Below are 18,070 nucleotides of genomic sequence, written 5' to 3'. Positions count from 1 at the left end.
ATAAGAAATTAAAGTTAATGGTTACACTCAAAATATAAAATAGCACATACAATGTGTGGCACCAGGCATATGAGAATCTCTAATAGATACCCTTAACATAGGACTTAGGAGCAGGAGTGGACCACTTGGCTCTTCAAGTCTGGTCCACCATTCAATAAGTTCATGGGTGACCTGGTTGTGGTCTCAGCTTCACTTTCCTATCTGCCACCCCCACCACCCCCCCACCCCCAATAAGCCCTGATTCCCTCTACCAAAAATCTGTCTCACTCAGCCTTGAATAATTCAATGACCCAGCCTCCACTGCTTTCTGGGGAAAAGAATTCCACAGACTAACAACCCTCTGAGAGATAAAAATTCTCCTCATCTCGGTCTTATAAGGTCTTAATCTTAAACTATGTCCCCTAATTCTAGTCTCCCCCACAAATGGAAACAACCTCCCAGTGTCTACCCTATCAAGTCCCCTCAGGATCTTATATGTTTCAATAAGATCACTTCTCATTCTCCTGTACTCCAGTGTGTATAAGCCCAACCAGTTCAACCTTTTGTCATAGGATAAGCCCTTCATCCTAGGTATGAGTTGAGTGAACCTTCTCTGGGCTGCTTCTAATGCAATTATGTATTTTTTTCAAATAACTGTACTCAGTAACCCAGATGTGGTCTCACCAATGCCCTGTAAAGCCGCAGTAAAACTTCGCTACTTATATATTCTATTCCCCTTACAATGAGCACCAACATTCCATTTGCCTTCTTAATAACTTGCTGTACATGCATACTAACTCTTTATGATTCAAGTACCAGGACACCCAGATCCCTCTGTACCACCAAGTTCTGCAATTTCAAGTAGTATAATGCTTTTCTATTCTTCCTGCCAAAGTGGACAAGTTTACATTTTCCCATATTATATTCCATCTACCAAATTGTTGTTCACTCATTTAACCTGTCTATATTCCTTTGCAGACTTTCTACCCCATCTTGACAATTTACTTTCTTACCTATCTTAGTGTCATTGGCAAATTTAGTGACCATACATTTGGTCCCTTCATCCAAATAATTGATATAGATTGTAAATAATTGAGGCCCCAGCACTGATACTGTGGCACTCCATTAATTATAGAAAAAGACCCATTTATCCCTACTCTCACTTCCTGTCAGCTAACCAATCCACTATCCATTTTAACATTGACAGCAATAACAGTGCCATGTATACGTGTAACTGATAATACAGGTTTATAGGGTTACATGAGATTTCCAATGAAAAATGTTCTGCAAACACTCTATTTAATATATAATAGATTCTCAATTGTTACTGCATATTTTTTATCCTACTATGGATGAGACAGACTTGTGCTGGGTTATGGAAAAGGCAAAGCATAAGGTTTAAAAACACGTATTCATGTCATAGCAATGCCATTTGATCTAAATCTACATTGTGTTCACTAATTAGATGTTAGCAAGAGAACAAATTACTTTTTAACCACCAATATCTTTGTGCTAAACTGATGAAATTTAAAACACTTTTACTGATTGGTTGGATGTAGTGTTTGACATTGAGGATACTGGTAATACAGTAATTATTGTTAAATATTATTTACAGATATATTAGTGGTCTCAGTACCACTACTGGGGAATACTTGTACCATTGTATTTGGTCTGGCACTGAAGATGCCAGTTTTACTTTTACCAAACATTAATATACATACTTCCAGTGCACCGTGCCATGTGTTCCTCTGTCACTGTTATAAGATTTCTAACGCTTTCTCCCATGTATTTGGCAAAGGTCAAATATTTTTCTGTTTCTTCTCTGCCAATTGAAAGAAAAAAACGTCAAAAAATAAAAAAACCTGACCAACCACATTGAACATTTTAACAGACAAATGTTTAAACCTTAATTAATATTTTTACTTTCTTAGCTCGTTATATTTTTGTGCTACAGTATTATTAAAGTGCACTTGGTACCATCCCAGGACAGCATGACAGAGATAGAATCAACAACTTGTGGTATATGCAACTTAATGTGCCATATAATCAACCTTAATATGTGGACAAAGAGGCACCTTGTTATGCATCAAAGAGGCCCACAAAGCTATGTTTTGCAAACTGCTTTTTTAAACCATGAGAATTTAGATGTATTCATACTTTTAAAAATAATCCTACTTTCTTTAATCCTTGCAGTAGTTTCAGAACTGATAGCTGTTGGAATTTATTGTTGATCAAATAGTTTGTACCTGTATGGAAACAAAACACTTACCCATCCAGCAGACTAAACTCTGATGATGGCATTATTTCAGAGAATATCATGCCTCCAACAGCTTCATCTTTCTCTGCACTTCTTTTACCAGCTTTCCATTCCTAGAAGGGATTAATGCTACAATTTCATTCAGAAAAATGCACAGCAGTAAGCAAAAACCTGTACAAATTAAGAAACAATGATCACAAGGCATTGTTGGGCTTGATGCCGAACAGTGTGCTGCTACAATCTTTTCAATAGTATTATTGGTTTTCTTAAGTTTCTATCTTTTTTGTGAATTGTCACATGAATGAAAGCAAAGGAATTACTTTACCATTGTTACTACCCAATGTCATAATCAAGGACTCTCCAGCCAGGTTTAGCACAGAGAAAATGCAGAGGGTTTATCTGATCTCACTACATACCAACACACACACATTTCAATTCAGGTATTGGGCGTGTAAAAAAAAAATGTGGATCACGTAAACGTAATTCTTCATTCCAACAATCCCCTCTTCTTGGGAAACAGTGCAGACATCACTTCACAAACAGTTTGGATTGGGAACTGAGTCGAGTGGGATTCAACCCTCCAGGGGCCTAGCTCTATTGCACTGAGCAATGCTGTGCTATTGCCCTCAACAGTGATGGTTTTGTCCACCTCCTAATAAAATGTTCCAGGCTTTGAAAAATTGAGCATCTTTTACCTAAGCTATTTAGATGTATATTATTCCATTTTAGTTTGGGCTGTCATTGATTATCCCAGCTCAGAATATCAAAAGTGCTTAATAGGGCTAAGTGGGAAAGCTGTGAATAAATATGAAGACAAATAGTCAAGGCAGGGTAGGCCACTTCGGAATGATTTTCTACACACAATGGTGGTTTTCGCTCTTTAAAACATGGGTTTAAATACTCACTCACTTTTTCATCTTTTCTTCTGATAAAGTGCTGAAAGATTTCACTCTGTGAGATAATAGGGTGACGGGATATGCGGCTAATCCAGGCCTGCAAGCCACCCATCCGAGCCTGAACAAAATCATCGCTATACCTCCCTGCAGATAGCAAGTATTAAAAAGAAAATCATTCAAAAATATAACATACAGTAACAGTTCAATCAATCCATGGATAGTAATAAATTGTTTATAGCATCTGAGAATCAAAAGGCATGGAAGACAGCCTTTCAGCCCATAGTGCCTATCCTTGTTCCTTGTAAGAGCTTTCCCATTAGTATCTTCTTTATATCTTTCCCCATATCCCAGTAAATCTGTCCTCTTCAAGTATTCATCCAATTCTCTTTTGATAGTTCCCATTGAATCTGCTTTCACCACTCCTTCAGGATATGTATTCCAGGTCATAACAACTTTTATTAGCTGCCAGCAACAGAAAAATTTGAATATGAAATAGTTTACTTGCTTTGCTTTTGCAAAAGTGAATTCTTAGCTGGTCAAGGTAAGGAATATCAGAATGTTGGTGGTAAAGAGCTTTTCACCCCACTTTTTTTTAGTTCATATTGTCATGACAATGGACATAACTGAATGAGATATACCTATAACTTCACCAGCTAACCACAGACATATTGAAATGTTTAAAGATGACCTGTTTTAAAAAAAAGTACAAGTAGACACTGATCAAAAGATGGCTGCCACGAGTCACTTGATGGCGGATACTGTAAAATTGACCACTTCTCTGGCAAATCTACATTAATTGCATTGCAGAACTGTTACATGGAATTTGATACCTGGGATGTCAAGGCCCACTTTAAACAGGACTCTTGAAAGGAAGGCATTAAAATGCAAAGTACTGGACTCTTAATCCACTGAAATTCTGTGGAAGACAATGGGACTTGCTACCCAGCAAGTCACACCCACTGGACACTCAAAACCTCCTGTGGAGGATGAAATAGCCCCATCCCCTGCTGATTTATATCTCAAAAATGTGTCAAAAGGTTTCTGAGATGAAAAATCAAAATACAGGCATTACTACAACACTGGATGCAAGACATGATAATTGGATTCCCTTCTGGGAATACATAGAAATGAGTTTAAAAATTGGCTCTGCCAAAAAGCAGAGGGGTGCAAGCTGGATGAAAGAAACATGACAGTCATCTAAGAGCTCTGCTGGAAAAGAGCAGGAAAGATCTCTCCATCTCTATCTTGGAAGCCAAAAAGTAGTATCTTCAACAAAGTATAGACCAGAACAAATTCAACTCCAGGATTCTACCATAAACTACCAAACTTCAACGACCACAATGTTCCATAATCTATGCTTCATGTGTGTGGGTGTGCGTGCGTGTGTGTCTATCTTTTAATTTTTTTCTCGGTTTTAGGAACTAATAAACTTGCTCTTTCTTTGACTCAAGAAAACATGGTTTGACTGCCTCCTTGTTAAAAAGTAAATGCATTTGGATTGGAAAAGCTATCTACCAGGCAAAGGAATTTTAAAAAACCTTTGTTGTGACCAACCAATAAAAGGGGAGCCAGCTCACTCCCCCTCACCTGGTCGTAACAATATCAGCATCAAGCGCTCTCTGTTTATATTAACAAACAAGACAGACAGAATCAGAGAATTCTGCAACACAGAAGGGGGCCATTCAGCCCATCTTGCTTGCGCTGTCTTTTTGAAAGAACTATTCCATTAATTCCATTTCTCAACAGATTTGTCCCAAGTAATTACCCAATTGTCTTTTGTAAATTACTAATGAACCTGTAGCCACACCCTTTCAGCCAGTGCTTTCCAGATCAGAACAACTCACTGTGTGAGAAAAACACTCTCGTCATCCTCCCTCTGATTCCTTAGCCACTTATTTTAAATCTGTGTCCTCTCATTCCTGCCAGTGGAAAATGTTTCTTTCTATTTAATCTATCAAAACCTTAATGATTTTGAACACTTCTATTCAATCTCTCCTTAACTTCTCTGTTTTAAAGGAAAACAATCCCACCTTCTCTATTCTCTCCACATAACTGAAGACTCACACCCCTGGTACTATCCTAAAGGGTGATATCAAGAATTGGACACATACTGCAGCTCAGGGGCCTAACCATTGTTTTATAAAGGTTTAGCACAGCGTCTTTACTTTTGTACTCCATGCCTCTATTTATAAAGCTATAGATCCCATTTAGACTTTTTAAACAGCTTATCAACTATTCACATTGCCTTCAAATATTTGTGTCCATAAATTCCCCAAGCCTCCCTCCCGTTAAAATTGTGCAATTTTGTTTATATTACGTCTCCTCCTCCTGACATTTGCTACTCCTCCTCACTATTTACTACGTTATTAATATAAATTATTCACATATTTAGAGAATGTTTGGGGGAAGCTTTACAAAAGCAGGAATGCCACCATTTACTACTGAGCAAAAAATCCTCAGCTCTGTTAACGTTGCATTGTCCCCTCAAAAACTGCTTTCACAGAGTGGTAAGGGATTGTCATCAAAAAGAACAAAATATCCAATGATTTGGGCTGAATTTCATTAGAATTCTTTTCAGGGCCATTTTATGATCCAAAAACTGATTAATCCACAAGTTAGTGGTTAACTGGGAAAGCAGTCAAACGTGTAATTAAACAAAAAGGGAAAAATAATATCAAGCTGGGAATGGTTTTGGAGATTATTGGGGTAGATAAAAACAAGGGTCCCCAAGTTGCTGAGGCTGAGAGCGTGGGAGGTTTTTCTAAGCAGGGCAACAGGTCAGCAGCCAATAATGAAGATAGAGTTTCAATGAACTTTCTGGAGTTGAGTTTAAAATAGGCAGTGCTTTGAGAACGCATACAGAGTGAGTAGCATTACTAGCTTTTGGTGACGATTTTTAAATATCCACCAACCTTTTTACCTTTTGGCCAATAATACAAAACATATTTTATTAAAACAAGTGCTTATTAAATACAAGTGCCCATAGCTCCGTGACAGATGGAAGCTCTGACCTCCTTAATATCACAGGATTCCATAGAACCATAGAAATATACAGTTTAGAAATTGGCCATTCAGCTATTTGTGTCTATGCTGGCACTTTGCTACAGCAACCCTTAGCTAGTCCCAAACCCTTAGCCCTCTAAATACCTTGCTTTAAAAGTTTAAGCAATATTCCCTCAAAAGCCACAAACTCTCCCTGTGGCATCGTGTCCATGCTGCAACAACCATCTATGTAAAATTTCTCCAAACCTCTCTTCTCACAGACCATGATGATTTTACATTGATGATTCCTTATCACTGGCTTGCAAAATACTGAGCACTGCTGGGGTGGGGACAGGAGGAGGGTGAACGTGGAAGTTTGCACATATGTGCACTGAAAGCTCCCTGGCGCACAGAGCTGTCTCAGAGAGCTGAAGATTTTTAAAAACGCAAATAAAGATTTTACAAATGTTAAAAATATGTCCCCTCATGTGACTCTGTCACATGTGCAGGGACATGTTATAAATGATATTTCAACATTTTTATTTTACGGAATACATAATATAATGCTGGAAATCTCATCCCGCCCATGGATGAAGTTTCATAAAAAATCCAAAAGTTGCCTGTCCGATTCGCCTGCCTGCCAACCATAAGGTACATTCAGTTGTGATTTCAAAGGCCTTAATAGGCCTGTTAATTGTCGGCAGGCACGTGTGGGAGTTGGCGAATGTGTGATGACATCAGGGCGCTTGCCCAACATCATCACACGTCATTTTACACTAGAGCAAGTCGGGCACATGCTCACCCACTCAGCAAAAAGTCCTGCCTATGGAGACGGAGATAAGCAAAGAAACATTTACCGGCAGAGAGAAGTTTTTTTATGTTGATTATGAGCAATGCCATTAGTGACCAATTAGTTAAATTGTAATTGCAAAATTTAAATTTTTACATCTGGACATTGTTGTAAATCTGGTAACCAAATTTAGTGTTCCAATTGATTTACCGTGGTTTGGTCATGGACAAAATATCTTAAGCTTATTTAATATATTATGTATTCCGTACTAAATATCTTCATATGTTTCATACTATTCTGTTTGTCACTTGCAACATTTGATATATATCACTATTTATTTTCGGTTTACTTCTCTAATATCATACTTTTGAAGGGTGATTTCTTTTGTAGCCGAAAAAGCACCAGTAAAAGCTGTTACTTTATTATTGTAAGTAAATTCCCTGTATTGGTCAAATGATCACCAGTGACCAAGGACAGATGAGATGTGTTTATTATACAAGGGGTGAAATTAGTCAAGGCTGGCAGCGCAGAACAGGCCAAAGTGAACTAGCAGCCTGATTTACACCCCACCCAGTTTTGTTTCGCATGGACTTCAAATGAAATTTTAAAATCAGGCAAGGTGGAGAATTGACTGCCAATAAGCTATCGGCCATTTTGCACTGCCATCCAAGATCAGTTTGGTGATTATTGTTCCCATGGTTCAAATACAGCATTCAAAAAAATCGAAAAATAACATTCAATAGGTTCAACTTTTTAAATCCATTAATGAAGTTGGGTGTTATTATTCCATGTAATGAAAAATATATCACACTGTTGCAAATGTGGATCTATGTTCCTTTAAGGACATTAATTATAATAGCTGTTAAGTAAATGTTTACTCAATTCGAGTTCAATCAGATTAGGTCAATCAAATTAAAGACTGAAATTATCAAACATATACTAAGTATGTATGTAATGTATATGAATGCTAGATATGAGTAGACCTAGTAACTGAAAAATTGTTATGTTTTCTCCTCCTTAATTTGCTAATTCTGTAACTTCAGTTCTATGATAAGCAGGTATTGATGGTGGTGGTCAGCATTAAAACACACAGGATCTATTCATGACATATTTCATTCGGTACTTACATGGAATGTCTTTTTCTGGAAGTAGAGGGATTGGGATTACGGACCCAAACTTCTGTATTAGTCGACAGTATAGCCAGTCAAAATGTTTGTATCGATGGTAAACTGAAACACTTGTGTCCTATAAATGTTGATAAATTAACTTTAAGAACATTCTGAGAGCAAATTATTTTTTGCGAAAATATGAAATGAATGTGAATATTAAATCCAGGCATTTTGATTAGCAAAACAGCAACAGTTCAACACAATTTTCAAACATAGCACTAAAATGTCTTCCTGATTACCAAATTCAACATTCATCTGTGTTAATGCAAAGTTTTTGTGGTAATACATTAAAGCCGGCACTTGAACATATGATCCATTGGTGATACATTTGTGCTGTGGATTGCAAGTTCCAAACAAATATTGATCTGGGAAAAATCTGAAGAGGATGAAACTTGTATAACTGCCTGTTGAGAAACCAAAGAGATCTAACTGTAGCTATTCACTAAGTTGCACAAAGGTTGCTTAGACAATGATTCGAGCTTCTCATATTTTTATTATTCCACTTTTATACCTTTCCTTACTACTTCTTCATTTTTTCTGGGCCACATATCACAGCTTTGCTGAGATCACAAGATGGTTTGTTTCCAAGCTTCTGCAAATGTCACAATGTAACTAATAGCTAGAAGATGCGCCTAGTCCCTCTGTTGCATCATCCCTGAAGGTGAAGCTGCAATGAAGGAATCTTACGAACATATGAAGTAGGAGCAGAAGTAGGCCTTTTGACCCCTTGAGCCTGCTCCACCATTCAATAAGATTATGGTTGATCTGTTTATGTTTCGAGTTCCACATTCCCATCCACCCCCATTAACCTTTGATTCCCTTGCCGAACAAGAATCTTTCTACCTCTGTCTTAAAAATACTCAGTGGCCCACTGCCTTCTGAGGCAGAGAGTTTCAAAGTCACAAAGCCCTCAGAAAAAAATTTCTCCTTATCTCTGTCCTATAACAGTGACCCCTAATTTTAAAACAGTGCCCCCTAGTTCTGGACTTACCCACAAAAGGAAACGTCCTTTCCACATCCAGCTTGTCAAGACCATTCGGGGTTTTATATACTTCAATCAAGTCACCCCTCACTCTTCTAAATTCCAGTGGAAACAAGCTCAGCCTGTCCAACCTATCCTCATAAGACAACCCGCTCATTCCAGGTGTCAATCTAGTAAACCTCCTCTGAACCACTTCCAACACATTTACATCCCTCCTTCTCTAAGGAGACCAAAACTACAAACAGTATTTGAGGTGCGATCTCACCAATGCCCTGTATAACTGAAGCGTAACATCCTTATACTTTCATGTTGAATTCCTCTTGTAATAAAGGATAACATTCCATTAGCCTTCTTGATTACATGCTGTACCTGCATACTAATTTTTTGTGACTCATGCATGAGAACACCTAGATTCCTCTGCATCTCGGAATTTTGCAGTCGTTCCCTGTTTAAGTAATATTCTACTTTTGTATTCTTCCCATCAAAGTGAACAACTTCACATTTTCTCACATTATGCTCCATCTGCCAGATTTTTGCCCACTCACTCAACTTATCTATAAACTCCTTATGTCTTCTTCACAACATACTTTCCTACCTATCTTTGTGTCAAATTTAGCTACCATGCCTTCACTCCCCTCATCTAAGTCATTGATGTGAATTGTAAAAGGTTGAGGCCCCAGCACGGATCCCTCCATTTGTTACATCCTGCCAATCAGACAAAGACATATTTATGCATACTCTTTATTTTCTGCCAGCCAGCCAATCTTCTATCCAGACTAATATGTTACCCTCTACATCATGAGCTTTTATTTTCCACAATAACCTTTGACGTGGCACCTCATCAAATGCCTTCTAGAAATCCAAGTACACTATGACGTTATCCATAGCACATGTTACACCTTCAAAGAACTCTAATAAATTGGTTAAACATAATTTCCCATTCACAAAACCAAGGTGACCCTTCCCAGTTATCTTGTGTTTTCTTAAGTGCCCAGCTATAACCTCTTTAATGGTCGACTCTCATACCTTCTCCACGATGGACGTCAAGCTAATCTTGGGCACAAGCTTGTCTGCGAGTGGTCTGTGGCAACACATTGACAATCTAACATACTGTATTGCCCACTTCACCTGCTATTGGACTTTCAGAAGATTAGTAATAACCTGACCTAGAATCTTAGAATGGTTACAGCACAGAAGGACTTTCAGCCCATCGTATTTGGGCTGGCTCTTGGTAGGAGTGATTCATCTAGAGTCAGTCCCCTACCTTCTTCCTGTAGCCTCCAACTCTTCCTCAGTTAAACCTGCCTCCACCAGAATCTCAGGCAGTGCATTCCAGATCCTAACCACTCACTGCAAGGTAAAGCTTTTCCTCAAGTCACCATTGATTCCTTTGCCAGTTACCTTAGCCAATTAACTCTGGTTTTTGATCCTTCACCAATGTGAACAATTTCTCCCTAGCTACTCTGTCCAGACCCCTCACCAAATCTCCTCTCAATCTTCTCTTCTCCAAGGAGAACAGTCCAAACTTCTCCAATCTATCTAGGTAACCAAAGTTTCTCATCCCTGGAACAATTCTTGTGAATCTTTTCTGCACAATCTGTAATGCCTTCACATCCTTCCTAAAGTGTGGCACCAAGAATTGAACATAATACTCCAGTTGAGGCCTAACCAATGTTTTACACAAGATAACTTATTTTCTTTTGTACTCTTTTGTCCCTCTGGATGAAGCACAGGATACTGTATGCTGTATTAACCACACTCTCAACCTATCCTGCCAGCTTCAATGATTTATGCACATATAAATCTAGTAGTTATTGGTATATGAAAACAGCCATGAATTTAGTAGAAATTTTCCATTGTCCTGTTACATATTTGTTAGAGGGAATAATGCACTGCTATAGGGAATAGTGTTTAGGATGAGTTTCAGATTATAACGTAGAAACTACAGAGGGTGAGAATAATGGTTGAAGATTAAAGGCATTCATATGGTATTCTACTCTATTATTTTGATGCTGGTGTTAATATTTTAAATAAGCATGCTAAACTTTCATCCAATCCTGCAATAATTTCCAGCCTAACGATTTGACCAGTTAATTGCGAACCCCATCACACGCCCAACTACATAAAATGTTACTGATACTTACTTTAGGTGTAATTTGATAAGAAATGTATTTCTTCATCCCTGAATATTTAGTTTCTATCTGAGGATTGGCTATCATGCATTCCAATGGTACTATTGGATACACCCAGGATGCACCATTTTCATTGAACTAAGGCAAAAATAGAACAGTGAAAATTTAATTCATTTTGGATGTAAAATAATCATACAGACAGCATATATTAGCTGTGGCAATCATCTTACAAATTATCAGTGTGCATATTATTATGAAGCATAATGAGAATATATAATATGGGTACAACCATGATGAGAATTAATTAAAAGAAACATTTTGAAAATGCTAGCAATTTAAAGGAATGCCTCACCATAATGTTTTGATACTGGAGTTATTGTAATTTTGGGTATGCCTGATTGTGAAATCAGTGTCTTTTAAAAATAAATGGAGTTATGTAAATTAAAAATGACAACATTCTCTGATTCTGTAGCCCTCCACTTGATCTCTAAATTGAGGCAGTTTGAGGCACACTCTGGTGATTTCTTGGCATGAAGCCATTTTGAAACCTCCAGTGGTGAAGTTTGTCTTTGGAAAAAATGTGAAAGGAAAATCAGGCAAAGTAAAACTGGCTGCCGATTCATGAACTCCAGTGTTACATTTTTGGCAAAGACCAATATCAAACACGATTGTGGCAGCACTAAAAAAAGGATCCAATGGCACTTTTTCAAAGAAAAGCAGGAATTCTCCCAAAGGCCTGGCCAACATTCATCTCTCAACAAACACTACCAAAACAAATTAACTGGTGATTCAGCTCAATGCTAATGTCTCGGGGTGGGGTGGGGTTGGTGGTGAGACAAAAATTTTAAAAGCTTCTGGCAATCATTAAAAGGCATCCCAGCGTAGCGCATCAAAAACATTTGGCAGAGCTGAAGGGGCATGAATGAAAGGAACTGTCGATGCAGGCGTAACCTATAGGTAACTGAAAATACAGCCCATCATTAGCTAGGCCTTCCCTTTGGCAAACGCTGAAGTCTAGGTGGTGCTGCCCAAACAGTTTGTCAGGAGGGCTTCCTCAGAAGCACTCTGCAGAAACAGCCCATTGGTCAGTGCAGCAGCAGCCCTGCAAAAAGGTACGATCAAGTCTCAGGCCACAGCTGACGTTTACTATATGCCCATAACAGCAAAATACCATGAGTCACTTCCCCACCCAGCTTTGCGTATCACTCACTCCTGCTTTGACTTAGGATATGAATAGTGCAGAAGCAGTGGGAGTTCCAAAAGGTGGGATGTAGCAGCTAAAATATCTCCCATCAATCTTGCAGTAGAGGGGGTGATGCACTGAAGGCTGTAGTCAGAGGACACAGGAAATGATAATGGAGAGATTTGAAAAGTATTTTAAATGCAACACATTTGCAGCCAAGGAAGCAGTGCAGATTGATGAAAATGTATGTGTTAGGTGAGCAGCACGTTGTGTGGAACAGGATACAGGGGTGTATATTTTGAATGAGCTGGAGTTTATGAAAGGTGGATTGCGGCAAATAGAAGTATGGCAAGGAGGATTTGGAGAAATTAGGTTGAGAGGTGACAGAAGTATGAATAAGGCCATCAGCAGTGGAAGGGGAAGAAAGCAATCTTGATGTTGGTCAAGATGTTGGTGTTTGAAGCCAAGACCTGAGTCAAAGAAGATGCTACGGTTTTGCAGAGCTCAATTTAGCCTCAGCATGTGGAAGTGGTGTTATTGAGAGTGAGTGCAACAAGTTTGGAGTTTGTGTCAGGGACTGAAGACAATGGGACAAGGGGATTTCAACTTCGGTACAAAATGAGTGGGAGTCAGCAGTGTGCTCATCCAAGGTCACAGGCAGGGGTCCAAACCAGTTTTGGGTGTGGGTGCTATTTGAATATACGAGTTGAGGTCCACATGTTTTTAGGTATGTCTAACGAACACTTCCACAAGCTGAGTCGTGGTGATTACAACCTAGAGCCAGAAGTCACTGAACGTAGAAGTAACAGCATAAGAAAAAAAATTAACAAATTTTCATTGACTTGACCTCTTCTTGGATGCTAGTTATTGTTAAAGTCCATGATATACTCTTTTTCATAAATGGGCAAAAGATGATAATATTGAGGAACAAAGAAACTGTACTTCTCCTTTGAATTCATTTCCGTACTCACTGGCCCCCAACAATCTGGTACCATTTCTGAAACATTACTGGCTGCACTAAGTGAACAATTTATATCACAAATTGTACACATGCTAGAATTTAGCATCTAATTTAAAATAACAAACCCAAAGATAAAACTTTTACTTACTGTCAGTTGGATTTTTGTGGTTGTCTTGACAGTTTTTCCTGCTATGAAAGGCTCTGCTTCCGTTTTTGTAAAATGGTACAGCCTACAAATGTCAGGAAAAAGTGCTTAACTTTTAATTCGGAACCAAGCTGAAACCTGCTTTTAATACTGAGTATAATTTTCATATGCATACAAAATAAGGACAAGGATAGACAAGTTTGCTTTTAATTGTTTTTTTTTTTAAAATTATGGCACAGACACAATTTAGAGTTAATTAAGGTGACAGGTAAATCAGCAATAACCTGCATTATTGAGTATCTTATGCTTGAGGCTGTCTTAGGAAAAAGTGGCTACAACCTATGTCAAAGAGGAACCTAGGAACCATGGTAAAAGTATCTAGTGGAACATTTCAGTAGATTTGCAAACAGAAGGCCCTTTCAGCACATTGGTTCATTAAAATTTCCTCAATTACAATGTTACGATCCCTGTAGAGACAAATAACTTTGAAAATGTATTTGAATTTCCAGTGACTGACAGAGAAGATTACATGACAAGGTTTCAAGTTTTAAAACTCTAACTGTAGCAAACAAACTAAAAGCAACATTGCCTAAACAGTATCCAGCAGGCAACTTATACTCTAAATTACAGAAAAGAAATTCCCCATTTAACACCAAAATTCCCACGCCAAATTTATACTTAATGCTGTCCCTTAAGTGGAAATTTTATTGTCCTAGATCCAGTCCAAAGCTATTCTCCCACGGGCTTGCTTCCATTTTCCTTTTCCAACTGGATCATCCCAGAACTGACTTTCACTATGGGGGTTACAATGGAGATTCTTTCCCTCTAGCCCAAACTAGCAAATCTTCCAGCCTTTTTTAGATCCTCACAAATTTGGTCTCTTTAATCCAAGCAGAAGCTCCCACCCATGCTGTGCATGGTAAACAACAGAATCAGCATTTTCTCTGCTTCAGGACTGGCTACCTCTATTTCCAGTTCAATGTCTCTCAGATGGCTGCAGACTGATTTGTGTCTGTGAGATTCAGTGATATCTTAGAAGTCCTGTAACCCAATACTGCAATGACTTTCTATGGACCTTTCCCTTTTCAAAGCCCATCTCCATGCCAATGAAAATCACATGGGCCTTGAATCCAAGTACAAATGCTAATTTGCTATCCCAAACTCCATTCTATCTTGGAATTGAACAGACTGTTTAAAGTACGACCATTTATAAAACCTGACATTCTTAATAGCTCCCTGTGAGTCTTGGAGACCAAAGCCTGAATTTTTACTCGCAGAGTCAAGACACCTCCCGGCTCCGCAAACCCGACCTGAGAAAAAATGCCCCGGAAGATCTGATTTTCGGCCGGGTGGAGTCAGGTGAAGATTGAAGTCATGGTGGATGACTCTGGAATGAAAGCATGGGCTGCCGATTAGGGTGTGGGCTGGGCCTTGGTGCACCATCACTGCATCAAAATTAAAAAAAAAAACAATAAAATAAAAAATAGCCCTCCAGCCCTCACCCCTCATACCCTGTCACTCACCCCACACACTCACTATGCCCCATCCTTGCCAACTCATCTCAACTCATGCCCCCACACACCCCTCATATCCCATGTGCCAATTTATGTGCCTCTACCCAACCCCATGGGGATTGGTTAGCTCAGTTGGCTGGACAGCCAATTTGTGATGTAGAGTGACGCCAACAGCATGGGTTCAATTCCTGTACTGGCTAAGGTCATCCATGAAGGCTCCGCCTTCTCAAACTCACCCCTTGCTTGAATTATGATGATCCTCAGGTTAAACTCACCATTGGTTGTCTCTCTCTCTCAGAGAATAGCCTATGAGAATATGGGGACTTTCAATTTCACCAAACCCCATGGCCCCTCATACCCTCCATGCCAACCTATACCCCTCTACCCATCCCCATGACAATTTATAGTTCCTATGCCAACCCATGCCCCCAACAACCACCCTTTACCCTTACATATACCAGGCCAACACACCCAGGATCCACCAATGGCAGACCCATGCTGAGATGAGATTAAATAAAGTTCTTAAGTGTCTACTGAAGAATCCATTATTTTAAAAAAAACACTCATTGATAAAAACCCATTCACTACATTTAGCTTCCTTTAATACTTTATAAAAACAAGCTTTAGAATTTATAATCCCACATCAAAGCATATATAACCACCTGGAGCTGTCAATCAAACTCTAAATTGAGACACCCCACAATGATAATGGCAGTTTGTGAAATCAGTCATGCAGTACTCATCCAATAATGGAAACCCTTAGGATTGAAAAGACAGAGTAAAATAGAAAGCATTGATCTTTTTTAAAGCAGCAGGTATTTTTTTCTCAAATATTTAAAGGAAGGGGTTTTAAATGTCTTGACAGTTTAACAGTTCTTTTTGATAGTTCATTTTGACTGTTCCATTGAGCTTGAAAATTCCAATGAGTTTATGCACTTTTTACACACATTCATGTCTAATTTTAACAATCGCAAAGTGCATCTTACCCCTCCCAAAGGTATCCTGGGAACATATTCAAAGGGGTACCTTACCTCTCCAAACTGGTACCCCACCTATCTAAACAACTCCACAAAGTTCAGATCTGCTCCTCCCAGATCTATCTGCACATGTCATGTTTCCCACTCTTAGCTGATGAAAATCTGACATGACTGGAGGCAGCTGCTATTTTATATGGGCAGCTGCCTAACCTAACCATGGATGTCCAATTTGGAACCCCACCTCGGTACCCACTCACCCCCACCCCCACCTGCGAAAATAGTTCCAAGTAGGTGTTAAAGTTGTCATCTTTACGAAACTTCAGACCCAACTGTTCACCCACAGTTAGCACAGCTGCTCTTGCTATTGTCTACAGGTATGAACACCTAGCACTTTCTTCCCTTTAAGAAAACACCCCTCTGCCCCCCATTGTCCCCATAGCAACCAAGTCACCCAAGCTTGTTGTGGGACAAAATTCAGAACAGGTCACATGATCTCCTTCACTGTTCCATTTTACCTTAAAGAAATATTCCTAAAGCATAACCATCTCATAAGCTTTGCATTTGTAACAATGGCACAATAGCAATGACAACACCTTGCATATGGTGCCTTTAAAGTGATAAAAGTGTCCATTGGCACTTCATAGGATATCTATCAAACAAAATTTGACACCGAGCCCATGCTAATGGTGGGTGATGAAAATAAAAAATGCACAAGAGGCAAGAATTGGAGGAGCAGGATTGTAGGGCTGATGGAAGTTACAGAGATGGGGACAAGGCCATGGTGGAATTTGAACACAGGGTTGAGAACCACCTTATTTATCTCATTTTACTCACATGAGCAGCACTTGGGTAGCCCTCACTCTTTGTCCTTGCTTTCATCCTTGCTTTCTCTCAATGACTGAGGATAAATATTGGGTTGGTGACATGCTGGCAGTGATGGTTTTCAGTGCTTGATCTCATACAGCCAATGGCAACACTAAAACAAGCTTGCCATATTTACTGAGGGTGATTGCAGAGAAGATTTTGGGCTGGATTTTCCCATCCTGATACGGTTTTGATGAGTGGAAATTGAGGCATACATATTCTGCATGCAGAGCTCCTGCCCTATTCCCATTGCAGCTATTTTGGTTTATTGGGAAAGGGGCAGGTCACGAGCCTGAACACAGCACTCTTGTCCTGGCTGGCTCCATTGTGAGTGTGGCCATTTTAGAGCTCCCACTATCTTCATAGGGTTGTGTCAGATTCTGAATGTGACGTGGTTCACAACAGTTCAGTGGTGTCATGAACTATAGGGAAACCCCATATTTGGGAACCTTTTGATGGGTAGGTTCAAAAGGTGTTGACAACTTCACAGGTCACAATATAATGCTCTTAGGTAAGTTAAGTATGTTTTTAATGCAGTGATTAATGATAGGGATTTGTTGTTAAAAGATATGAGACCATTAAATTGACCAGCAGTGTGAAAATAGAAAAATGTTCAGATGCATTGGAGTACATTACCCAATGGATAAAGTACGCTTCTACATTGAACAACACTGATATTTAGACATGACTGTCAGTTGTTCCCTGTGATTTAATCTTTTAATTGATTGACAGGTCATACATCTGTTCTCCTTTTTAGTTTGAACAAATGGTTGAGGTCTTTCACTAACTTCAAAGGTTTTATTGTTTTCAGCTCTGAAGATTTTGTTCATACAGTTGTGAAATGGCATCCAATCATAAATGCTTGAACAACAAACCAAATAGATTCAGCTCAGCTGGAATTATTGACACAGCTGTCAAGCGGACTGAGAGTTTATTTTACCTTGACAGTTTTATGACCACTTAAGTAGGTTATTTTTTTTGAAGTGGTTTTTGAATGAGCATTTATCTTAAAAGTTTCATGCATATCTCAAAGACTTATCAATGTTATTAAAGGGCTCAAGAGTTCCATGCATTGTGGATATGGGTGAGTAGGCTTGGCAGGTTGATGAGGTATGAGGGTTGGGTGAGTGGGCATGGGGATACGGAGGAATAATGGGAGGCATGGAGGTGTGAGGGGAGGAATGGGGGACAAGGGGGTGTTGTGGGGAATTTTCAGTCAGGGAACATGGTTCCTTGGCT

The 18,070-nt window shown here is 39.1% G+C and overlaps 1 protein-coding gene across 4 annotated transcripts in view; it reads right to left on the bottom strand.

Moving 5' to 3' along the window:
* LOC121290735 (sorting nexin-9-like) overlaps window positions 1–18,070 on the bottom strand; it is a 102,062-nt gene that overhangs the window by 27,199 nt on the left and 56,793 nt on the right. For all 4 annotated transcript variants that reach the window (XM_041211587.1, XM_041211585.1, XM_041211588.1 and 1 more), the window contains 6 exons: window positions 13,480–13,561; window positions 11,200–11,325; window positions 8,032–8,149; window positions 3,146–3,276; window positions 2,249–2,349; window positions 1,701–1,801 (listed from right to left, as the gene is read on the bottom strand). In XM_041211587.1, the coding sequence (XP_041067521.1) occupies window positions 1,701–1,801; window positions 2,249–2,349; window positions 3,146–3,276; window positions 8,032–8,149; window positions 11,200–11,325; window positions 13,480–13,561 (659 nt within the window). The remainder of the gene's footprint in view (window positions 1–1,700; window positions 1,802–2,248; window positions 2,350–3,145; window positions 3,277–8,031; window positions 8,150–11,199; window positions 11,326–13,479; window positions 13,562–18,070) is intronic.

The sequence above is a fragment of the Carcharodon carcharias genome, chromosome 18 (genome assembly GCF_017639515.1).
Source record: "Carcharodon carcharias isolate sCarCar2 chromosome 18, sCarCar2.pri, whole genome shotgun sequence".
Classification (NCBI taxonomy): domain Eukaryota; kingdom Metazoa; phylum Chordata; class Chondrichthyes; order Lamniformes; family Lamnidae; genus Carcharodon; species Carcharodon carcharias.
The sequence above is the reverse complement of the archived record's forward strand: the minus strand, read 5'-3'. Positions and strand labels throughout refer to the sequence as shown.